Below are 26,399 nucleotides of genomic sequence, written 5' to 3'. Positions count from 1 at the left end.
ACCTGTCGGCTGATAGACTTGACCGTTGATGGCTGAGCTTGCGATGAAACCCCTTTTAGCTGGTTTACGAGCTGGTAGCATGAAGTTGTGTTAATGGACTACGGAGCTCATATCAGCAACATAACTCACTGACTTCCTTTCTGGTCAATCAGCTAATCCTTAAAGCCACCAGCAGTGTCTAGAAACGTAATCCGGCGTAAGCTTGTGAACCGGCCTTCGTCAACGGGTGTGCTTTTTTATTGGCCGCTCAATCCAATAGTTCAGTGTGATTTTCTCTCCACTAGACAGCGTCACTCTTTAGGTACGCGATGTTATGACCGTGATCACCGTCATTATCCGCATGACCAACTCATCATGACGATGATGAGATAGGCTCGTTGCTTTTGCCTCTGCTTCATCGGCAGTGTCGATCCGTAGCAAGTCCGAGCAGTCATTAGCGTGCGCATGCGGCATCGAAGCAGAAAAAAAGGGTGAAAGGGGAAAACCGAAATTATGAAGGGGCGCTACGAATGCATGAACAATCGCATAAGCGCCATCACCACCATTACCACAGCCATCGTCGCCTTCGTCGTCGTCCTTCAGAAAACGAGCACGCTGAACAAATTCACTAATACTACTAGTTCGGAAAGCGGCCTGCAAGCTGGCTCCACTAGGACATCCACATCTTGAAGTATTGTCGGCCAAGAAGGGCGCTTGAAGACGCACAAAAGAAAGAAAGAGCTGAGAACAGGTAACTCGAGTCGATCGAATCATCACAAAATGAACCAATGGCAAAAGAAACCAACAGCTGCGCACTTAACGCAGCAGCCGGTTGCTCAGCAACTAAAACAGCCCTGGCTAGCAGACGTTAACCGTTACTGTGCCGTTCGTTTTGGCATTTATAACCTGCGGATAATATCTTTATTGCAGGACGGCCTTTATTGTGAGCTAGGTCAATCGGCAACTTGGTCAGAAAGTAGTAATGTGTTATGGGTTTTAGCCCCCGTGGAGGTTTCCCTAGCTTGATATGGACTTCATTTAAAAACCCGCGCATTTTCCAAATAGCAATAGCAGTCGCAGCAAGCAGGCTATTTTAGGACACAAAAAACAACTCGTAGCGAGGTTGGCCGCGTATCGTTTCTGCTTCTAGGTCCGTGGATTTATTATCCGATCGCTTCGTTTGAAAAAAAAAACGCTTCGAACGCAGCTGCAACCGTACAACGATTGCTTCTGCGGCAACGGCCCTTTCCTATTCGTTGTCTCACTAGCGTTGGTAGTAACGTGAACCAACAAAGCCGTACGATTATCTCTGCTGTCGTCACTGTATTTTCAACGACTGCTGCTGTTCTCTCTATTGTTGCCTTCTCATACTGCCCCCAGTTACTCCGATATTTTCTGGCCACCACCTTCGTTAACGAAATGAATGCGAATAAAAACTGAATACAACGAAGCTGAAGTAACGAACGGCAGTTTATGAGATGAAAAATGCAGCGGTAGGAAAAGTTGTAGTAGCGGCGGTGGCACCGAAGGTGCAACGAAGTCAAACTCCAAATGCCACCAGAATCGCCTATGCCACAATAATAACAACAACAATGAAAGAAACAAACAGATAGAGTAAACAAACGCCAGCACGTGACCAATGTAACCGCCGACAGCAACGCTGTAAATAAATTATTTCGTGTTGATCTTTGGCTCGCGCCGCTAGTCTAACAGCTATTCCTGCTGCAGCAGGAATAGCTGATGGTTCGGCAATGGATGTCCGTGTAGGACATTACAGCGGCTTGAAGCTAGTTACTTTGGCTGGGGAACGATTGTACACTGTACACATAGAATGCATACGGCCCGGTTGATTCAAATAGACCGACCTATGGCGCCCTGAGCACCCACACGAGAGACAAAATAGTAAGAGAGGGAAAGGGGAAGACGCACGAGAAAGTTTGACGTAAAATGAGAAAACGAAAATGTTACAAAGATGAAGAAATATTGTTTGTCGTTGCACATATACATTCGGTCTATATATGCGCACGTACGTTGTCAGAGCGCATGTGCGAGAGCTGCCCATGATAATGGTGGCGCTGTCGGAAAGGTCCGAACGATTGTTAAGTAAGTTCTTTTCAGGCTTTGTCCTAATTTGAAGACGTCTTATTTCGAGGCGAGGGAGCGCGGACCGTGCCGGGAAAAGGAGACAAAGTTTTAACAACGATCGACGTACTGATTGAGAGTGTGTCTTGGACATGCGGCTCAAGCATGGACAACGAACGAACTTTGAACAAAAGTTTGCCATTTATACAAAATTGTCTATTAGAGATTTCAGACTGTCAATTGGTTAGTTGTTACCTAATGCGAGCTACTGCGTATACAGTAGCTTGCATTAGGTACAGGTAGTAACAATGATACATAACGATGCCTGTAACAAAGAAAAACACTCACGAGTGAGAGCTTTCTCGCTACACGTGTACATATTATATAATATTGTGTTCGATACTTATACACTATATATAGTATTACATAACAAAGCTTCTGGATTATGGAGCATCGCCATTATTACGAAAGGGGCCAACGAAGGCGGGTGATTCAATTGCTGAATTCCTCGTTTTCGCACATATGTTAAACGGCGTATTATACAACGGATTTCCTGTTAGTGGAACTAACTGTGCTTAGCCCTACCCACTGAGCTGTCAGCTTAGCTGGTAAACCATCCTTTGAGGTCATGACGTAGATTTTGCATCCAGTCTTATCTTATAATGCTTAATGGAACATTATAGTTGTCGCTGCCCACTGAAGATTTTAATTAACAGGGCAGCGGTAGGAGCATACAACTTTAAAGAAGATGAATTCAAGTAGACTATAACTTTCAAAAGAGTGCGTCTAAAAGGGTTAAAGCACTCAGTGAGACGGCCTATGTTCATTTACCGGAGAAACTTATCTCACTCGAGATGCAGGCTAAGGATAATTTCTATAGGATAAAAGCCCTATAAAAGTGGCCTTCAACGGAACTCTAAGTAAAAGTCGCGGCTTGTCTATTAAGAAGTTAAGTTTAAAAAAATCGCTTCTAGAATGCTTCTCTACGAAATCCACCACATTTATTGTCACCAAAAGTTGTGCAAAAGTGGAAGTGGTGCAATACGAGGTCCTGCTGCAATATACAATACACATACTGCTGTCTTGACAGTAAATTATTTTTTTATCGACCCGTCTGATGAAAATAAATGTCAGATACTGTAGTACGCTCAGGAGTAATAGTCTTTTGATCAGATGATACAGACAGCAGAGGATGCTTCATTCATATCCAATAATCGTACTAAGTTAAGGCGGCCCACTTCCTGTCGTTTACTACTCATTGAAACATCTGTCCAAGGCATCTATAACGACGTACGAAACTCCGTTTGAATAAGTAGCAATGGCAAACGATATAAAATTAGACGTTTTAGTAGTTTTTTCCTTTTCACAAGAAGCGCTCAATCAGTATGCTGTCCCATTCTTCTTGCAACGCTTAAGCTTTTCGTTAGCGTCAGGTAACGCTCAATCGTGCTCACTGTTTTGCTCTTTACAGCAGGGACGCCTCCTATTGATTACACACTATCATTGTCGCATAGTAGAATCTACTCGAGCATATCTTCGCGCCGAAAAAAAAACAGCCGTTTTCATCGCGATGCAATCGGTTCTAAGAGGACGCTCTGCTCTCTTCGTTATTTTGTCGGATTCAACAACGAACTCGCTGATTAAGGCTGAATGCTTCTGTCAGCTCTGAGCGCTTCTACGTCCAGAACAGCAATGCCGGCCATGACGAGGCGTTGCCGAGAAACACGGATACGCTAATGAGTGAAATTAAAAACAGAACGAAACGAAAAAAAATCGTTGATGGGAAAAACAGACGAAATTCTCATTTGATCACGGAACGCCGCCCCCGTGAATGCCCACAGAATCCCTGTAGGATACGCTTTTTCGCTACTGTAAGCGTTTGTTGTTTCGCTTAGGCGCGTTTACCCATCTTTTTTGTCGTTCTTCTATATATGACCACTAGGGCTGTAGGAGTTATGAGAGAAGGCGGTCATATAACGTTGACGCTGGCAATGGGCCCAGGCCATCGTTATCGAACCAGACAGATTATTGTGCAGAACGGCAGACGGCGATAGCTAGCTACTTGCGTGGTATTTATACAGCTGTTACTGGCGCATCATGTCAATCCGCGCCCCCGAGAGATACACAGGACCATGCAGAATCATTCAGTTGTATCCAATAGCTAGTGAGGGAACAGAGTTCGAAGAAGAGGATGTTTGATAACAATCATTTTAGAACCCTCCGTTGTTTCCGTTTTTGCCAGCAACTCCTATATGGATCCCTATATCCTTTCTGCCCGTCACTACGTATCGTCTTAGAAAGTTTATGGCTCTTGCAGCTTCTTAGACAGCCGTTAACGTAGTTATTCTTGAAAAAAAATGGTGTATAGAAGAGAAAGGGGGAATCCTCTGCTAACCATGGAAAAAAAACCATTAACAAGGGACGCCGGAGCCGACAACGCCGACGGTCAATTGCAAAAAGTTTCTACTCGAAATGCTTTCGACTTTGCTATTCATTCGTTAGACCATGGTGCCGAATTGGAAAAGGCTAGTTACAAAAGAACTCAGGCACAGGCAATCAACGAGAGAAAAATAGCCGGAACACTAATTTGACCCATAGGCCCGACAACAGGCAATATTGGGAGTATTTGCCTTTGGTTGAGGGAGGCAGAAAATGCCTTTAAAAATGGCAGGGTTCATTCAACATAGACTAGCAATGGAAATAGACCATATTTGCAGGAACGGAACGCGAGAAAAGAAACATTCCAGTGCTGACAAAACAAATACCTAAATGCTCAACTGGACGAAATTTGTTACTTGAATAATTCAGGCGGCTATTTGCTGGTAGCTAAATCGTCGTACAGTAACGCATCTGCGTCAGGCCCTATTGGTTCGCTAGTTTTTTACCTTTTAGCTATTGTTTTTTAATCAAGGCTCACGTAGCCAGCTGAGGACTGCGTATCGACAAAGGCTTTGTGATGAGCGTTATGAAGGTAAAGTGTGGAACACTAAAAGCCTTCAAAGTACAGACAATTCGTTGCTTTACGAGGTACTGCACCGACAGCAGCAACAAAAATTGGAAAATTACGGGCATGCGTCAACAACGCCGTTAGGCTTAGAAAGGGCAATGCCCAGTTCTTTGTTCGAAATCGTACCCATCGAAAGATAAACTGCCGCACTTCTACATGACGAGAACTCACCACCTCTTATAAAATACACAGCTAAACTTCCATGTGTAGAACATCTAAAGGAATTGATTTAAGGACGCAGTTCCTTGTATAACACATAGTTTCTCTATCGCTCTCTGCCCCCTCGGACTCAGTTTAGATATGTTGCTCTCATATGCACGTATGAAACGAAGGCTCTATTTTTAAATATTTCTTAGTGACTACGCTTTCTTGCTGATACCATTACCGTAGCAGTGGAGAAACAACGTTGCGGCGCTAGTCCGCTTGACCACGCGAGGACGTGAAGTGGCCATAGTTAAAGGAGAAAATAGGTTTACTGCGTGCGACCTTCAACCTTTGCTTTTTCCCCGTCTTTGCCTCCTTGTGATTCTTCCGATTCCCACTTGCCCTTGCATACTTCTATATTGCATGTGTGCGCGTTTGAAATGACATTATGGATGGTAGCCGACAGCTTTTCTGAGGCCGCCGCGGTGATATTTGTAGGTGCGTTAGTCTTGCGGCTTTAGTCATCGTGCGAAGGCTTGTAACGAAAATGCGAATAGAGAAAGAGAGCATATGGTTCGTTCGTTTTCGAAGACGAAGGCGACTGCGGCGGCTGTCACTCCAGTCGATGATGATTGCATCTAGCGATCGCTGCAAACGGCAGCTTCCTTGCGTACCAACGTTGCCACCCCTACTAAAGGTAGTAATGCGGGATAATACGAAAGCTCGCAGAGCCTGGCGCACGCTAGGCCGAATAGCGGACGCCAGCCGATGGAGGCCTCCCAGAAGCGTACGAAAGTAGAAGAAGGACGTAAGGGAAGGACCTTAGCTACCGCTTCCTTCGCCTGCCCACGTCCTTCATACACTACGTCGACAAGGGCCGACCGTCGCGACCAGGCTGGGTTCGGATCGGATCGAGTCGGATAGCCGATAGGGGTCGTCCTTTTTCAATAGCGATAGCTCACGTGTTCTTGATGTTCATGTATTTTGCTCGTTTTGTATCGTTGTTCTATGGCTAGCTCGGTTGCAGAGCTTCTTTGCGCGGGTGTGTGTGCATGTGCATAAACGAGGTCATATATGTGCGGAATAAAAAGAACAATTGCTTTCCAACCGGTCGCTTGCTTATAAAAGGGCAGTGGAAGACATATCGTGCGCATGCGTGTAGCTGCAAGTATGCATGCGGCACGATTCTAGAATAGCGGGCCTTGTTTCTTCAATATAGAAACCTGAATAACAGCGTATACGATGGTAGGGTAGGCGTACACGGTTTTTAAAATTTCTCCGTTTCACATCGCGACATGAAATACAGTTTATTTATTAACATGACATAGTGAATATATGTGTCTCTGCGCAGAATTTGAACCGGCACTCGGTTTTTACTTAATATATGAATAGAGGACACACAAGAAATGGCAGATACAGCCATGGGACATAATAATAACGCGATCTTTAAAAAAGTGGAACTGAGAATTAGTTTTAACGCATGCAGTTATCCAAATGTTTCGCAGGTTCAATACTAACTGCTATCGTTACATATGCAATAAAAATAAGTTAGTCTCAAAACTTCGGCTTTGTTATAAATTTTATAGACATATCCGTGAGTCATGTTAATAATCACTATAAGAGTAAACTATAGCCATAAATCCATAGCCTCAAAAACGTCCATAACGAATTAAAGCATCTTTAATGTATTTCACGCGTCGGCCCGTTAGTTTATAGACTTTATGGGGATGAATTATATATATATATATATATAATTCTCTCTGTCTCCGTGTATATATATATATATATATATATATATATATATATATATATATATACATGGCTTACAGGTTTTTTGTTTTCGGAAATACGTCTGACTTGTGAAAGGCACGGCAACCTCTGAAAAGCTTGACACTGCCTTAACGTCATCGTCTTCATAGGCAACTTCTTCGATTTTCTGAAATTTGACTACGTTTGATCACGTTGCAGTAGCCGTGTCTTTAGGCTTGACTTGATTTTCTGATGCCTTTGGAATTTAAATCTAGTTTTTCCGCCGACAGTGGTTTCTTGGACAGTGTTTCAGTTTTTATTCAACCAGTTTGCTTGACTCCCCATCTGATAACCCGTCGATAACCTCTTTTTTTTATATAAAAAAAAAATATATATATATATATATATAGGGAGAGAGAGAGAGAGAGAACAAGCTTCTGTAACAAGTTAACAGGTCGAGATGGTAATAAAATGAAGAGTCTGACTTTGACCACTTCCGCTTCATCATCGTGTTGTAAATTTCAGTAGTGGACAGACTGATATTTGGTGTCCAGTTATAATCAGCCTTGGACTTTGTGTGCAGAGCTGCTATTACAACCACTGAAAACATTTCGACTTTTTGGGTCAGCTGGCTAGCCAGTCTGCGCTATTCGCAACCTAGGCATCGCAGAAAAATCTAAATTAAGGAAGGAAAAAAGCCACCGCCCTGTATAGGTACAAGCGTGGGCTGTCCATGCATTAAGGGGTTCGACGGGGTTGATTTGCGTTGTAATTAGCAGCGGTATCTGGTGCTCGGGGGGTTGTTCCTAGGTACTAACTACCACTTCGTGCTGTTAAGCCGCAAAGATCGTCGTTCGAATAGGTTCGTCGTTATTTAGTAGCTGGTGGCGTTTACTTTTGATGTCGTGGATGAAGCTGTGAAATACTAAGTGTTCTGCGAGCTTCAGAGCCCCTTTCAAAACTTGCTAGTATTTTACCTCTTACTCGGCCCATCACTCACTTAACGGAAGCTCGACCACTATCCCCGACTTTCACAACGGTACACGATACCTCTGCTGCTAACGTAACCATTACTTTGTTCTGCCTGATTTGCCCCTTGCCTTAGCCAGATGGCGTGTCGATGATGCTTTCATTCTGTTTCAAGAAAGTTCTGCATGTGTTGCTGATTTTCGAGATTCCGCAGATTAATTTCTTGGGCTTTCAAACAGACTATTCGTCGGACAAATCAACTACCTGCGTGGACTGCAGAAGGCCAGCCGATAAGTTCGATAACGTGTACCTTACCTAGTCCCCATGTAACTCTGCCCGCTGCAACCCTTAGTGACACATCCTTCCCCTTACAAACTGGCTTTACTTCAGTGTCCCATTTCCCTGGGCCTGAGTTGACCTGCTTGCTTCCCTATCCCTGTATTTTTATGTATGTCAAGGTTTAGTAAAATCGAGCTTTTAATATATTGTGGTAAGGCCAGTGCCTCGTCGGTGCCCGCAGCGGCGGTGCATGGCCTCAGCCACTGCGCGCAATACAGCTCCGTCTGTCCAAGCCGACCGCATAATTTTCACTGGGCAGCTCTCCCAATAGTCCATTGAGACACTGGACCGTCGAGTTATTCAATAGCCTGCCCCTTTGCTATTCACCCTTGCCCTAAACAGTGGATAGACGCAATCCTGAATGAGAGGGCTAAGACGGAAGAAGACGCAGGCGCAAGCGTTGAGTAGTCCCACAAGCTTCCTCCTGCTATAAAGCTTGCATGACGGCTTCAAGCCGGCGATGCAGGTAATATTATACAGCGGTGTATGAATACCACTCACAAGCCAGCTTTATTATCTACTGTTATTCCGGCCAAACAGGGGCAGTTGAAATTGATGAAATAAAAAAATAATTAATGGTTTGTTCCAAGCAGCCTTTTGTAATATTCGAATGGAATACTGCTAAAAATCTTACTTGTAATCCTTCAGTTAGGAAAGTTCTAGCTTTATAGCATTGAATAACAGGAACATTGCTTCGGAAATCAAATATAGCAGTAGTTATCTATTTTTTCATTGTTGTCCTTTTCTGTCAATATTCCAGGTGTCGTACGCCCGCCCGAGCAGCGAGGCGATTAAGGGCGCCAACCTGTACGTCAGCGGACTGCCCAAGTCCATGACCCAGCAGGACCTCGAGCAGCTCTTCGCCCCTTACGGCGGAATCATCACGTCGCGCATCCTCTGCGACAACATCACCGGTAAGCAAGAGGCCCTCAAACTTTCATTCTGCAACGACAGCAGCATTTGAACTCACAGTCATTTGAACAGTCATAGTTATATGGAAAGGCGTAAACTACGCGATGTCTTCTCGTTGTTTTACAAAATACATCTTCTCTCTTACAGGAATGATAATGATGCACTATTATTATTTTTAAAAAGAAAATGACATTGAGCGTAAATGTACAATGAGCATAAATACACGCTCAAAAATAAATTTGAGTAAACCTCTTTCCTTGTTAGTGCATGCAACAACAACAACAAAAGCCATTTTGTCCATCTTCGTCTTTTGGCCCCTAGTCGTGAGGTAATAAGCGTTTGTTATCATTCCAAAGCCATCCTCCCTGTGCGCAGCGATTCCCCGACCAGTCTGTGACGTACCGACAGTATTTGGTGTCTTTGTTCTGTTCACTTTTCCACCCATATCCAATGCTTCCTTGTTTTTGTCTCGCTCTCCCCTCTGTCTGGATCTGGCTACCTTTGCTGGCAGATTCTCCATCCATCGACTAACCGGAAGTCTCTGCAGCTTTGGAGATTCGGCCATTGACTCCGCGGCTCTGTGCTCATCGTTTCTTGCCGCAAAATGGAGCCAGCGGTCCTTTTTGAAGGCAGCAAACGATTTACTAAAGAAGGCTCTGTAAAGAGTGGAGCTCACCCGCAGCGGCGGCGTGGTGCCGGCAGACCAGCGGGTAGGGTTTACGGTTCGAGCTCAATAAGGCATTACTGTGCGAGAAGGGGAGATGGTCCTCAGGCATCTGGAATGAAGGGAAAATCTGCTGCCGCTAGAGTTTCAGCCGCTTTGTTGAGTACATGGAGAGACTGTGGCCTAGTAGGGGAATGGGTGACCGTGATGCAGCATCGGTCACATCGCGGACCAATCGAGTGTCTCGGCTATGGGTTAGTGGGCTCGGTGGCGACTGTCGCCAGACTCCCTGGACGGCGCAGTAGCAAAAACGAAGCGCCACGCGGCGATGATCCATCTTTTGGCCTTTGGGATCAGACACGGCCACGCTTCAGGACGTATACTCAAGCCGGTATTCTCTCACTCTCTTTTTGATTCCTCCTATTTTTATTTCCCATGCTCCGATACGTTCGCTTCCGATTAAAGCCAGACTAGGATGATACTCTAACTCCTGAGCTTATTTAAGCTCATAGACAGAAAAAATGAGAGAAATACACGTCCGTCGAACGCGTCTGTATTACGACTCTTACACGGCGAGTCCCTTCCCTGTGATCGTCATCGTCTGCCACAATCACCGGTTTCGTTATCAGCAAAAGTAGCAGATACTTTTATCTTTCGCGCTAAATTCACCACTGAGACGGTGTATTCCGATAAGCCATTATGCTTCGGTGTGAATCACGAGCGCAACACAGAAGACTATTCTGTACGACATCAAGGGCTCTTCTATACGTACCGACTTTTCTGGAGATAAGAACAAGCAAGCAACGGACTTTAAGCTTGATATGTCTCTGAACTCTTGTGATACTACGGTATCGGTTCTTTGCCACGTAACTTAACTGTCTTCTTACTTACTCTGTGACACTGTATTAAATTTACAATGCTGACTTTACCTGGGGTAAACTTTCATTTTGGCTTGTCTCCCTTTTATTGTATCCCGTATGTCAACGGGACCGTCCCTGTTACGGCATACTCGTTATAATGGCCGATTTCTAGAAATCGAGGTGCGCCCATTACCGGAATCGGAAAACAGATATCCAAGAAAATAGCCTTGTGAGCATCCCCACGGGCTTTGGCGATAAAGACGCTCCGTTTTCAGAACGATGATCCGTGAGTGATCTCGAACGAATGCAACAACGAACACAGGCGAAACGATGACTGACTGACTGAATCAAACTTTTTTCTCATTTTATCGCTCGCCATGGCCACAGACGTTTTTTCTCTCTACCCATGCATTCGCTGCCCGTTTCTTTTCGACGAATATCTTCGTACTATCCGACGGAGAGCGTTTCATAGCATATAATCCTGATTGATTTTGTCTTGTTCCCGTTATGAACCCAGCAACCGAAAAACAGTCCGTAGTGACGCTTACGACGTCAACATCAATGCAGCGAGCCGTCGTGACCCAGAAGGGGTAGCCTATGGTCAGCCCACCTCATTTCAGTGTGGCGTCTGTGCGTTCTTTGCTCGTGTGTACGAATCACAGCCATTTGTACCTGAAAACGCCCTAAATCTTTCTTTCAAATCCCTGACCGCTCCCCCAGTATCTTTTCCCCATTGCCTTCCTCATGCTCCTGTTCTATACCATGCCTCTCGTCCTTTTAGTCTGTCTATTAGGAGGAAACAGTAACGAACCCGGGAGGGGCGAAACTCCGTCTGAATCTTCACTACTAATTTGGTTTTTGCCGCTGCTTCGCCGTTTTGCGGCTGTTTACTAGGCGTCATCTTTCTCATGGGATAGCGACGACGTTGATGTCCCTATAAGTGCTGTAGCTCCGCCCAACAGTGGAGACAGCAGTAGCGCTGGAAGGCTAAGAAATAAGGACGAGCAGTTCGCTTCTACCTAACCGGCTCGCCCATGGTACGCCTGTTGCCAGGCAGCCAGCGGATATTAGGTGGAATACATTACGTGGATATCATTGTGTCGTCACACGTTTATCAACGGCTCGGACAGTTCCAGTCTCAATACACCCCATAGCTTCGAAAACTCTCCTAGATCTACAACAACCTTTCTAGTACCGCCACGTTTCAACGTTCTCGATACTCATACAATCACTAGCACTATCACCTGATCCCCTTCCGCCGCCCGCATCGCCACAGCCACTGACGGTGACTCCAATGACGCTAGCCAATGTAAAGGGTTCGTTCTCTACAGACCGACTGTTCGTTCTTATTGCTCCCTGTGAGCTCTATTTCTGCTGCGAACCGTCTCGCTCTGAAAAAGGTTTATATTGGTGGAAGAATATAAGCCGTTCGACTCACCTTGCATCAGTCGTTCTTACGCCGCTAGCTTCGGTTAGCCTCTTGCATCGTTTCTTCTATAGTCTTTGCCTGCCGATCGCAGATCGCTTCTGCAGGGACTCCACACAGCGGCCTATAGCCTCAACCCAGTCAAGCCAGCTACAAAATCTTTGCCCTTAGATACAACGAACGACGACAAGATTCTATGCTGTCGTCCCATTTTTTCTCAGTTAGAAGCATGCGTCGCTGTCTAGTGACGTCCTTCTCTGCCTGCCCTTGTTCAGCCCACCCAAAGCTTCAGCGTAGTCACACTTGCCCCGACGATCCTACCACCTTCACTGAAGAAAACCAACGAACTTCCGAAATGTGTGTTTTCTGATTTGAGAGTTTTATCACGTTTTTGTCGTGGGTCGGTCGTAGTACGGAGTCCTGGTTGGCCACCGGGAAACCATCAGCTGCTAACTTTGCTGGGAAATGGCAACAGACGAAACCAGGTCGTACAACCGCGCCGGCGCAATCAGCTTGCCCACTTCCACATAATACCACCATGGAGGAGATCGTGGATCTATCTAATGCCATGGGCGTCACGGAAGGTATAATTTAAGGCTTGCCATTCCTTTGTTCATTCAATGTGCGCACGGATATCCGCCTCGGTTTCGTTCGTACTGTCGCTACGGGTCTCTGGCCATTTATAGTTCCCAATGGCGGTTTCGGTTCGGAACATTCCGAGAAGGAAACGATGGAAACCCGTGTGAGGCCATGTTTCCTTGCTGTTTATAGATACTACTGCTTCGACAAAAAAAACATTTGCTTAAATTTACAACGTACAAACATACCATACACATCAGTGCAAGCAAATATATTCTTTTCTCGTTTGATTGTTAGATCATACGGCGGTCAAGTCCTCCGATAGCTTCTCCAAAAGACTGCGTATTACGGGTATTGGATAGTTTCGGTGTTCTATTCAATAGCCATCTTTGATTCAAAATAGTTCAAAGCTAAGCAAACATGCCTACGACCTGCTAAAGCCCCGGTAGGCGCAAGCTATGATTATCGGCTTTGATCTCTGAGCAAAAAGGTCATACATCATGGTATCAGAGACGACGGGAAAAAACCTGACCTCTCGTCAAGTTGTATCTTTCAACGGTAAAGAGTCAATGGCTTTCTAAAAAACTACGAGGCTGTCTAAAGAAAGGTGTTGGAGGCAGCCTGCAACCGCCATATGAACTTATTTTTGTTACACATACAATTCACCGAGAAAGAATCGCTACTTTTTTTTTGTACACCTAAGATTAGTGAGCAACTTCCCTTGTTATGTGCGCGTTTCAGAAACGCATTCATCCACCCATAACCATGTGCGTTATCTATGTTAATGCTAGTGCAAAGGTCTATCAATTGACAATAAAATGATTTCCTTACTAACATAGCGGGATTGATTCACTTGAAAACCCAATCACATTCTGTTGTCCGTGTATCTTTACTAATCCCAAATCGAACTGAGTTGCTGGTTTATAAGCTTCCCTTTTGTATTCTCTTCGTAACCTACTGGCCTCTGTTCCTTTTACTCGATTCGGTAAAGGCAGGTATTTAAGAGTTCGTACTGACTTTGTTTGTCTGTCGTTTATCTTCGAAAGTCGAAACGGTAGGCAAGACTACGTAAAAGGGTCAATTGGACAGAATCGTTTGCTTTCGGGTCGCAGGGTTAATTTTCATTGGCTCTGGCTAGGCCATTGCCGACGGGCGACCTGTATGTGCTCCGTTATCGAGAACGATCGATCGCCCTATGATAGGAAAACTGGGCAGTCGCAGGCTTGGGTAGACATCTGATATCGCTCCTAAGCCCGCACTACATCTGCATGATAAAAGCCAGCAAGAGCATTTATAGCACGGTATCGAGTAACTTGCCGTAACATGTACAGCATGCAGGCAGTGAACAGGCATCGTCCATCTGAAGACGCCTTTGAAAGTACCCGAGCAAAGGCTAATTGCAGCTGACGAGGAAGTGTGGACCAAGCGAAGAAAAGACTTTCTGCTTTGTGAACCTTTCGATTGGCTCTAAGCGGATGAACGATTCGATGCACCGAAGTAAGCAACGAGACCGTTGGCAGATGGAAAAGCATCGCTTTAAATAGGGACTCTGCAACATTTGCTTTGAAGAGAGGTTAAACGCCTGAGCACCTGTAAAGCGCTCGGGGTGAGATTTATCTTGAGCAGGTTGATCCTGATGACTCGTTGATCAGAATGAGATCTTGCCGTTTTCTGTATTATAGTTCACACGAGACTTTAGTAGTACAAAGATGTTTCAAGGCGAACTTGTCTATCGGCGGCAATCTACAGACCCGGGTTGATTGTGCTTCGTCTTACCACAGCTACAATGCCAGTTTGGAGGGTGCTAGACCATCTGTAATGGTAACGTGGACCGACTGCTTTGAAAAATACTGTAAGGCACCGTTCCTGAGTGCGTGGGTGGATTCTGCCCTATACACTCATTAGCTGGAGTTTACATGACGTAGCACCAGCATATTACTGACACACTAGTAGGCAGCTTGCTTTTTTGATTGCCTTCCTCCGCTGACTGTTACAGCTTCGGAGTGTTTCGGCCTGCTGCTATTCCTTCATTTGCTGTGGAGCTGTGCAACCAGCCCTGTAGCGTCCACGCCGCAAACACGGAGACTCGGTTCACCCCTACAATGTGTTACCCGTGTTGTCTTCCTTCGCCTTGATCTGTGCTCATTCGTTTTGCCCCATGCTTGTAATGCTCTAACTCTCTTCGAGGGATGATCACCATTGACGGTTACTGTTTCCTGCGTTATGCTGTACTGCTGATGCTGAGTACGCTTTCCGTGTGGTCGTGTGAGCCTTAGAGGCCGCGTCTTGCCACTGTTATCCACGTACCGATTTCTAATTTAATTTCGGCTGTCCCAATCGGTCTGACTAACGTTTTCGTTCATTCTCCTATATCCAAACAGGCGGACAGCTCGCCAGAGGGATAGACAACAGATGTGGCGAACTGCACGACTTGTTGTATTGGGCCGTATACAGCTGTATCGCACGCCGCACGAAACGGACCAGCAAACATGGGGAACGACGGCTCAATGCAAATAGACAAATACCCTTTGGTTACAGAACCGGTAACTGCGCCACTGACTTCGACGGTTTGCTCCTGCTAGACTTTGCGGGACTCTGTTTAGCTCTATTCGGCAAACAGACACAGACGATAATATAAAGTGGCACCACAAACGTACAGACTCGTCCTGCTCTAATAAGGTGGTTAGTAGGCAACTTGCGTTTTGTCATGTCGTCGTCTGGCAAACCAAAAAGTCGCCTAAAAGCTGCTCAACGTTGACTTACGTCACAACGCGCACAGCCATAACCATCGAAGGCAGAAGGTTAGACCCGATCAATCGCCGTCACTTTCGGCAACAACAAAATGCACGCTGGCTACAATCGTCGGTCATGTGCCTAGGGAATTGCCGAGTACGTTTGCACAGCAAGTTCTCACAGGCCTAAGAAAGGCTCCCGACAACGGCTACCGACAAGGACTGATACCTTCCTTTTTTTTTTTGCATATATATGCTTGTGATATGGCGCGCTTTGTACGGCCCTATGTGGATTCTCTTCCCTCTATTGCTTCCGGTCCCCTGACACCAAGAGCAGTTGTTCAGCAACTAGCGATAATGCACTGAAAATCCAATGGAAATCATAGTGGGAAAACCGTAGGTAAGCTGTCCGCTGCGGTGGTTGCGTCTCCCGAACAGTTTTTTCCTTCATTGCAGTACCCTCTCTTTTATGGTGTCAATCCTGTTTCCTTGTCGGAACACGGAAGGACTTTGCGTGGCAACTCAGCTGATATTTGACGGATGCAGTGGCGTCCCCTTGCCACCAATATTACCATCTTGCCGGCCACTAGTTAACACCACGTGACTCGACTTTACAAGTAACCACAGAAAGGGCCTCCACTGGACAGTCCGGCTCCGGTTAGTGAGGTTTGTACAATCGTGCAAAATTCGATGCTTGCTGACATTTTTGGTGTGCTTGTCTTTGGCGCGCCCGGAAATATCGTCGACATACCGCAGTTCGTGTCGTTTTCTTAACGCTTGTCTTCCTGATGGTTACGGCATCCGGACGCTACCACTCTTGCTTGAATTGTTCTACCTTGGCTATTTTCGCTTCGTAGTGTCACTGGCTAATAAACGAATATCTGTTTCAGGCCACTGTTTTTCAGTGACCGCCTACAAGACCGCCGAGACGATGGTGGTCACGATACTGATCTCGTTAAGCAACCAGTGGACGACTTTTTTCGCTTTTCGTAATAGGGACTTGAGCTCATTAAATATACCACACCCGTTCGTCTGGATACATGAGACACTGTCGCAGAAGCGGACAGTGGGGGCGAAACGGTTTTTAGTTTCGACTGAGGGCTACCCCTTTTCTCTCGCACGCACAAATGCCCATCCGCCCATGGCTCGTAGGGATTCGAGACAGATGGGGAACTGATCCACTTTCTATTATCGCATCGAGCAGGCGGCTACCCGATGATCAGTCCCGGGCTAGCAAACATAAGCACGGGCAGAAACTCATCTCCCAGGAGCAATCATACGGGTGGCAATGATAATTCAACTCCGCCGCCTCTTTTGCACTTGTCAGCGGTCCAGCCAGTCAAAGCCCCGGTTCCAAATCAGATAAAACCACCATCGGTCCCGTCGTTCGGTGACAAATGGGTGGCCGGATGTTTATCTTTTATTTGGTCGTAGTCCGACTTCTCCGGACGTTGGGTAGAACTGTTTAGCTAGTCGTCTAGCTCGGATAACTACCACAGCTGGCTCACGTATGCGGAACAGAATGTTTAGATAACGATAAGTAACGGACGACTGAAGTGTAAAAAACAAAATACTAGGAGAAGTAATTAATAGTTTTCTACTTAGCTTCTGATTGTCGTCGTAAAACTTCAGATTAATTGAATCTTTTTTTTGATATATAGCTATTATTATTTTGCATATATAATACTAAACATACTAAGAACTATAATGACTAATGTGCTTTTTCTTCTCTACCTGTTTGTTCTGTATGATTACTTTGCTTTCATTACTATTACTATTATCAATATGCAGGGCTTTCCAAAGGCGTCGGCTTCGTGCGGTTCGATCAGCGGGTCGAAGCTGAGCGCGCCATTAAGCATCTGCACAACACCGTGCCTGAGGGAGCTACCGAGGCCATCACGGTCAAGTTTGCCAACAACCCAAGTAACAACGCCAAAGCTATTGCGCCCCTCGCGGCTTACCTTTCTCCGCAGCGCCGTTTCCCGGGACCGATTCACCATCCTGCCAACCGATTCAGGTATGGCTTGCCTCCGCTGTCAGCGGCCGCAGCCTCGCCTCTCGCCAACAACCCATCGACCAGGTACGGGACAAGTTCGGCTCCGAGAAAATAGGAAATCATATTCAAAAAAATAAAGTAAAATGTAAAGAAAAAAAGTATTAGAAAACAACAGAAAACGCTACTAGTTTTCATTTGAATGATCAGTTTGATCACAATTGATTTTGACAGAAAAAAGTCCAAGTAATCTTGCTCGATTTTTAACGATTTAAATGGACTGGGGTGCCCAATGGGTACGTGTGGACGTAACCACTGGTTCCATCCCAACTTCTCGGACTTCGACGAGGACAACTCGCGCGCCGGCGTCATCTCGCTATTCGCCAAAAGTCAGTCGACATTAATCTAATGAATCATTGAGGGGTAACTTAGATCTACCGATGAAAACACACACATTGGACAAAGAATAGGAAACAACTGACAACGAACGCAAAAAGAATCGCCGGCCCGCGAGTTCAACTCGCGGCCTCTTTTCTTCTGCATCGGTGCCGTCCCGTTACTGGTTCTGTTATTATTGCCTGGATATGTTGTATGCTTTATTTATTAGCTTATATTCATTGTTATGCCGTGTTACATTATTGGTTTATTGTTGCTATGCTTTGATTGGACCCTTGTTGAAATCGTTTATTATTATTATTATTTTCATTATTGAAATTTCCTGACTAATTGAATTGAATTAAATTATGATAATTTCACACCTCGGCCACGTCGTGTGTGTCCTTCGAATGGGACGTTTTTAGACGAGCTCATTCAACTTTTTATACCTTTTGTTGCTTCGCCATTGCACTTGAGTCTTAAACGTTGTGTCTTTGTTGAAATTTTGCCGTCTCTAGTCTGAAACTTTTGTCCCGCAGAGAGATCGTATCGAGTAGATCTCTGCTTCGAGACAGTTCGATGGAAATACATTTTATCGTGCGTTTGTGACGAACCCTCAAAACTTAACTGACCATCAACTTCACGGTTTGCCGACGAATGACTCGAAGTTGCTGGATTCGGTTGACGTTGATTTCTACCATTCTGCAGCGTCGACTACGAATTAACTTAGAAATAACCAAAAAACCGTGTAGTTAGAACTAAGTTTACGTTAATCTTTTCTTTTCGTTAACAACTTGCCTGACTTCGCACTAATTCAGTGATAGAACGTTTGATTTTCTTTTGACGGGACGACCCAGAAATCAAGACGTAGACCCACCGATCTACGACAGTGACGAATAATACACATATTGATGTGAATAATTTAATACTTTTAAAATTGTTTGTAGACCTGATATCATATTATTACTGAATCATAAGTTTACTTAGATAGATACAGATTATCGAGCGAAAAAACACGACGCAATTAGCCGACTTATGCGTCGTCAATAGAAATTTTTTAATTATCAATGTAATATCTACGTGCAATGAGGCATGTACGTACAAACGACAGAACAGATCCTTTTACGTACACAGTAAAAGTAAATTGCATTTCCCTTTGACAACCCTTTATTAGTCTCTTTTTGGGCAGTTGCCGAAGGAATATTTCACGTAATTTCAAAGGGATTCCAACGGATAATGAGGTTGTATACAATGTGCCGCAGTCAAGCCCTTCCGTCAATTAATTGTAGTAACGCACGTTTTGAAATGAGGTCTCCGCCTTAAAAAACGCAGTTTAAAAGAGTTCAGGGATTTAGGGAGAAAAGAAAAATGGGACACCGTTCAAAATAACAATGAACTGAAATAGAAGGGACGCGACCGGTAAGGCCAAAACGAGAGCGAATTGTTGCGTAGTCATCCTTGAGCGAACCCCTGAGACATACCAGAAAGGTTTGCGCCAGCCTCTTAGCAGGATGATGTTTATTGAGATAACGAGTTTGGAGGATTAGGCATCTCTGGCCTTTGGCCTCAGAGTTGCGGAAATTCACAAAGGGAATGAGCCGCTGATCAGTTTTGTTAAAATCATTTCCCTCTTGTTAGCAGTGCGCTCACTGCCGCCTGCTAGATATAAATTCGGTTCATGACTCACACACTGTACTTAGCAGTGTATAGGATTTCCCAAAATGATTAAAATTATATCATCTTACTTGTCTCTTTGAGATATCTTGGCACAGCAGAAGTTCTGAAGACAATCTAATCAAACGGTGTTTATTTGCATCGTGACCCAGGCCATATGGTCCATCACGAGCGGCCAGGATCTGATTATATAACATGCTTACAATACAAATTAAAAAAATCATTTTTCTTCAACTCCTAGCCGTATATCTACTCAATGATTTGGGGCAGCGCTTTATTTACCGGTGACAATCACAGAGCATCATCTATATAGGGTGAGCCTCGAGTTTGACTACCGGTCAATGAAGAGAACACCATTCAAAACCTACCAAGGCCCTAAAGACTTCTGTTCTTTAGCATGTGCTAATATGTCGCAGTACGATTAAAGACGAGCTACTGTGGAAGTTACTTGAACAGGTCAGACAAGCTTAAATTTAACCGAACAAAAATGATGACAACCATCTCTTTGTTGACAAGCAGACAGATGTTTTTGCAGCATCAATTACTCGGACGCGTTTTGCAGATTTTGTGACGGTACATTTTCGTGTCGCGGCCATGATGACTGCGCAAAAGTACTTTCAACCTCCAGCCCTGTAGCGCTATGCCGTACTGATCTATCATGCATAGATATTCTGCTTCACGGGGGATTCACAAGCGAATTGCACACTCCACTAACTAACGTAAAAAATGAAGAATAAAACAAACTAACAGAGGCAAAAGTGCAATGGCGGGGCGATATTAAAGTCCTCCGCGCCACGGACCACGTATCGTATCACACACATAGATTCAGCGCAATGAGAACTAACCAAGATATTCGATTGTTTTTCGTTTTTCAATCCTTTCTGCGTGTTGTTCTGATGTTTTCATTTATTCGACGCGTGTATCATTGTTGTTTTTGTATGTGCGTCGTCACGTTGCTTTTCTCTATACAAACAGGTACTCTCCTCTCGCCGGCGACCTGTTGACCAACCCCCTACTGGCTGGTAACGCTATCAACGGCACGGGCTGGTGCATCTTCGTCTACAATCTTGCCCCGGACACGGAGGAGAACCTACTGTGGCAACTTTTCGGTCCGTTCGGCGCTGTGCAGAGTGTCAAGGTCATTCGCGACCTTCAGACCAATAAGTGCAAGGGATTTGGATTTGTTACTATGACCAACTATGATGAAGCCTTGGTTGCGATCCAGTCCCTCAACGGTTATACCCTGGGTAATCGGGTGCTTCAGGTGTCCTTCAAGACCAATAAGGGCAAGTCCTAAGCAGGCAGACGGCAACGGCACTCGACGACGACGACAGTCCTCCGGTATCCGCTTTCATCATCAGACGTAATCCATCGACAGCAGCAACAGCAACAGCAGCAGACGCAGCAGCAGCAGCAACAACAACAACATTAGTGATAAGCTGATGCCAAGAAATATTTCGAATTTATGATTGATCATGAACAGCAAAAAACACTCACCAGTCTGCTACTACTCAAATTTCAAAACAAAAGGTAACAAACAGCTAAAAAAAACAAATGTAAATATTCAGATCGACTCCGGAGGACTGGTCTCACTCAAAACTCAAGGCTCAACACTCTAATTACCAACCGTAAAGTTGTCTATATATATGTGTGTATATATATATGCATGTGAGAATACATCGCAACAAGGTGTGCCGGCAAACGATAAACGTCCCTCGAAAAGGAACTCCTCAACGTCTACCACCACCAGATTGTGCTGGCCACCTAAAAAGGGGATCACCGCGGCCAAACCCAATTTATCGCTATTCGCGATATAAATCTATCGTTTATATCGATCGTCAATCGCATGCATACAGCAATTGTTTCGGCTAGCCACAATGATCATTCGAATCCTAGTATTTTTCAAACGAGTCATATAATTAAAACATTGTAACTACGTATAACTGCAATCTGTTACAACAACAACAACAACAACAACAACAACAACAACAACAAAGACTGCGTGAAACGTAAGAAATCTCTTTTCGTAAATATTACGTCCCGCCATCTTACCGAAACCGGAACGAACTAAACGTCCCACGTACGCTGATGAACGACGTATGCTCGTTGAGAAATGGTTAGGGCACAGCTCTTCTCGTATCCAATTAGTAGACATCGACCTGCAACCTAACTCATGTTGTTGCTGTTGTTGACGGCCCCCAACAAAGACCCACAAAGAGGTCACGAAGCATTCACAGCGATTCATTCGTGGCTGGCTAACCAAATAAACATTGTTGCCTATGATAACCTATCTAACTAGGTAGAAAAAAAAACAGAGAGTAAAAGAAAAAAAATGCTAGAGTGATTCAATCGTCTTGTCGTGACCGGGACTACGTCCGTGTGACTATACTGTCGCCAATGCAGATGTAACCGATGTGGGGAAAGTAAACTAGAATCGCTTGGTAACAACATCGACCACAATGTTACACTTACTACAAGATTGACACATCTTCCTTAACACCTCAAAACTAACACAGCTAACTAATCTGGGATATACTCGCAAAAAAAACGTTGTAGACAATATTGTTTAAACCAAATCAGGATTTGACGGCAATATATATATATATATATATATATATATATATATATATATAATGTACTCTATCTGATTGCTTGTATACGCAGGTAATTTTACAGAGCTTTGATCGTGGATAACAATCAGTGAGAAGCTGGTACCATCAAACAAAACCCACAACAACAACAAGAACAACAACGATTGAAACTCAATGAACAATAGCAATCAACAAGAACAGACACACGTGAACCTTTCTTGACCGATATCAATCACGTTGATAGACACGCCACGGCGTGAGCGCACTGCAACTCGTCGTTTGCCCTGGCCATAGATACATGTGTATATATATATACAGTCAAACATAATTCTTCAATTTCTCCCTCATATAAACGTAAACCCGTTCTCCAAACTTATCCCACAAGTACCCCTACACCAAGCGTCAATTCATCTATGAATTTTGCGGCCGTCAAGCCACCACAACCCATCCGCCACCACTTAATTACCCGCGTTTCACACCAAAGACACACAGAACTATATCTATATATTCATATATATATAAATAAGAGAGGAAGATGCCGACGATGATGATTCAGGCTGACGATACTTCATAGTCAGTGATGTCCTAGTGATGTAAAACGTGTTCGAATGCGTGAAAACGATGAGACACATACTTCAGCAAGTGATATTTCAGCGACATTCCAGGGACGGAAAAGGCGGCGAAGCTTCATCTTGAACAGCCCCTAATTGGTACGGTCCGAGGCCACTCTACGTTAGCCAGGAATCGGCCCAGCCTGAACGGCTGAATTACTGATTCTAATGAAAACGCGCGCATGAATGGTCAGAGAATGTAACGCCAACAGGGAACAACTGTTCTTTGGGCCGTACCCGTCCTGGAGGTCCCCCACCAACTGGACAGGTCTACTAGTGATCCATTGAGAGTTGGATGAACGCCTTCCAGTCTATGCCATCGGGTGCTTGTGTGTATCCCGATAATAACAAGGGCAACACGAAAACACCATCGAATATTTACGACCTTAATATTTACGGATGAATATCACCCATACAGTTATTAACAACAGTCGAACGACAGAAACAGCCGTATAGTACTTGATGATCGACCGTACATTCCATTTTGACAAGCGTATATGATGATGAGCTTATAAAGAACCACAAATCTATTTAACACCAATAAACGATTTTTGATTAACCTAAAACAACGATAAAGCATAAACGCCGAAAGGACGTCGTTGCCCAAGAACGAAAGGGAAGTGTCGATACGTAGAATCGACAACAGTATATAGAGGTACTTCTATAAATTCACATAGAAATGAGAACTAAACCGCCCCCTTCCAGTATGCCCGACACATTACGCATCTTCAAAGGTCAATCCGTGGGAAGGAAAGATGCACAGAGAATGCTGCAAAGCAAGCGGACGGGGTTTATCCATTAATACAGGTTTGGAATCGACTTACCTCGTCGCTATGCGATTTCACATGGGCCAAAAACCAAACTTTTTCGGAAAGCGGGGTAGCGCACAGCATAGGCTCAAAGACGACACATTCGAAACCCTATTCGTTCCATGATGCTGAACGTTCACTTGGGTTTGTTGTACAATGTGTGTATTAATGAAATCTGTGTATTATCGGCAGGACAAGCTAACCCGTAGGAGCCCGTTATTCGCTCACATTTCTCAAATGAACATAGGCAACATATTGCTGCTGGCTGATTATGCCTAACAATTCTATCATTATAATAGTTGATGGAATTATGACGATAATAATGGTGTTGCTGCTTATGCCGAAGATAAAAGTCTACCGTCTCCCAGCCATTTACACAAAGGCAAACGGGAAAGGGACTGTATGAGAGAGTTTCGTAGTGGTAAGATATAGCGCATTCTAAGCAGCAGTTAATGTCAACCACCAACGGAAAAAAACAACCAACTGAAAGTGATAACTAAAATGCTATTGCCACCGTAATACCACACATTTCTAGACGGTCTGAAACGCTGCCACACGTGATGAAATAGTATACACATTATAATATAATAATTAATGCTATTATTAGATAGAGTGTAGTTCCCTTTAACGACTGATTGATATTTACACATTTCCGGGTCGAAGTAATTGTGAACACAACCAATTGCCGTATAAACAGCATCATATGAGAGAGTAGGGCATGAGGGAAAGAAGGAACGCAAGAGGGAGAGGGAATGTCGCGTAAAAGAGGGGGAGAGAGAGAGAGAAGAGGTAAAGAGAGAGAGAGGTACTCACCCTGCCCCCTGGTGATTGCGAGTGGATTATAATAAATATACACATAGGAGAGAGCGAGCGAGCGAGCGAGCGAGGTTATTACTGATAACGAATAATGAACGAAAGTCAGACAGACAGACAGACAGACATACAGACAGAGAGACAGACAGAGAGAGAGAGAGAGAGAGAGAGAGAGAGAAATAGAAAAAATGGTGCGATAGTGACGTGTGAAAGAAACAGAGGGGGAAGAATGCTAAAGAAAAAGGATTAATTAAATTAACGAAAGATACGCGAATTTAACTGATGGTTATTAATCGATCGATGAACTCTAGTTAGTCGCACCGATCGTTACCGAAACGCTATCGAGAGAGAATAGAAACAAAAGAAGATGAAGAGGACGCAACAGATTTCGGAACCATGATAATAATAACATTGCAACAATAATATAACAACCTAAAAAAACTTTAATAATGAACAATTACAAAAAGATAGACTGATATTTCCAAATTGAATAATAAACGACACTACTACTAATAATAATAATAATAATAATAATAACAAACTACACAAATAAACAAACAACTGAACAGACGAACTTCGCCAACGCGAAATGAAAGAGGAAAAGAGAGAAAAAAGAAACAGACGAAGGACGTTTCATTATGAACGACTAATAAAAGACAATTAAACACAACTTTAGGAAAAATAAGACTAAAACAACTGTGATACAACAACAACAACAGCAACAGCAGCAACAACAACCACCACTCCTCCACAATTGAAAATGCTAAAGCTGGAATATAAACGATAGCATAAGTAATGTAACTAATATTGATAATAACAAATCTTACAAAATTAGGATAACGACAAAAGTAATATCCCATAATAATTTACTGAGTCATCATCAACTCTAACACTAGCCTTTACCACTTACAAACATTATCTCAACTCAACACTTTCCCCAAGCATAATTTCCAACCAACACAAATCTCACGTTTACAAATTTAGAAAAAATAGCCTGACTATAACAATACAGATCAATATTTATGCTACAAAAGAAGTAAATTTGAAGAGTCATCCTTCTAGGGTTCGGTTCTGCCAAATGATAGAATGTAGCACTGTTATACTCTTATGAAGAAGACAACGAGACGAGATAGAAATTCAGCTCCCCGAATTTTCTCTCTCCAATCATTCCTGTACCATCCTGTAAGGAAATATAAAAACGTGTAATATCTACATCAATATAAAAGACAAATAACATAAACCAAAGTTGAATAAGGAGTTGAATGCGATATACCATTGTATGCTGCCGAGCCTTTCGTTTGCGGTGCTGCTGCGCATTCTTATAAAAAGCGAAACTTATAGAGCGAGGACGTGATTAAAAAACAAGCGATAAATAATGACATAGAACGAAGCGCGCGAGAAAAATAAGTGATTTTCGTACTTGGCCAGCAGCAGCAGCAGCAGCAGCAGTGGCAAGGACGTGCATAATTGAAGTTAATATTGATAATAATTAATGATAACAATGGTGAACTATTAAGACAGAAAATAGTTTTTGCCAGAAATCTGGCGTTCCGCGATGAACAGTTGAACACAATTGCAATTTCTAGCAATCAATCTCTATTAAAACTGTTGGCACTTGATAAATGAATAAACCAAGACGAAAAAACCTGAATGAGACTCTGGCCGAGAGTGTGTAAGCGTGTAAACAAATTTTGGGTCACAGCAGACGACACTGTGCAGCAGACGACACTGTGCAGCAGACGCTACTCTGTAAATTACACGTCGTGCGCCCCATAGTGTAAAGAGTGTAGGCGACCACTTCTTTCAAGTTGTCTGCCGTCTGTATTATCGTGTCCGACTGAAACGATTATAGAATGACTGTACGATACCGGTAACTGAAAAGAAAACAATCTTTTGTCATATATAAAAACAAAAGTCAAAGCGCGAAAAAGGAAAGCCTCCCTGTTTTTGGACCCTAGAAGATGAAGGCCGCACTCGATCAGTCTCATATACAGATACTATATACGAATAAAGTGTATTCCGCATTATTCGAATCGCTGGCAAGCTTGGCAAGTTCAATGAACAACAAAGCAAACCAGGACTCACCCTCTA

At 44.0% G+C, this 26,399-nt stretch overlaps 1 protein-coding gene across 5 annotated transcripts in view; it reads left to right on the top strand.

Moving 5' to 3' along the window:
* LOC111259462 (ELAV-like protein 1) overlaps nucleotides 1-25,939 on the top strand; it is a 276,667-nt gene extending 250,728 nt beyond the window's left edge. For 4 of the 5 annotated variants that reach the window (XM_086967913.1, XM_022831507.2, XM_022831512.2 and 1 more), the window contains 3 exons: nucleotides 9,030-9,183; nucleotides 17,234-17,522; nucleotides 20,460-25,939. In XM_086967913.1, the coding sequence (XP_086824039.1) occupies nucleotides 9,030-9,183; nucleotides 17,234-17,522; nucleotides 20,460-20,781 (765 nt within the window). In that variant the 3' untranslated portion in view covers nucleotides 20,782-25,939. The remainder of the gene's footprint in view (nucleotides 1-9,029; nucleotides 9,184-17,233; nucleotides 17,523-20,459) is intronic. The other variant, XM_022831510.2, reaches the window with a different exon arrangement.
* Nucleotides 25,940-26,399: the final 460 nt, after the last annotated feature.

The sequence above is a fragment of the Varroa jacobsoni genome, unplaced genomic scaffold (genome assembly GCF_002532875.2).
Source record: "Varroa jacobsoni isolate VJ856 unplaced genomic scaffold, vjacob_1.0 scaffold_334, whole genome shotgun sequence".
Classification (NCBI taxonomy): domain Eukaryota; kingdom Metazoa; phylum Arthropoda; class Arachnida; order Mesostigmata; family Varroidae; genus Varroa; species Varroa jacobsoni.
The sequence above is the reverse complement of the archived record's forward strand: the minus strand, read 5'-3'. Positions and strand labels throughout refer to the sequence as shown.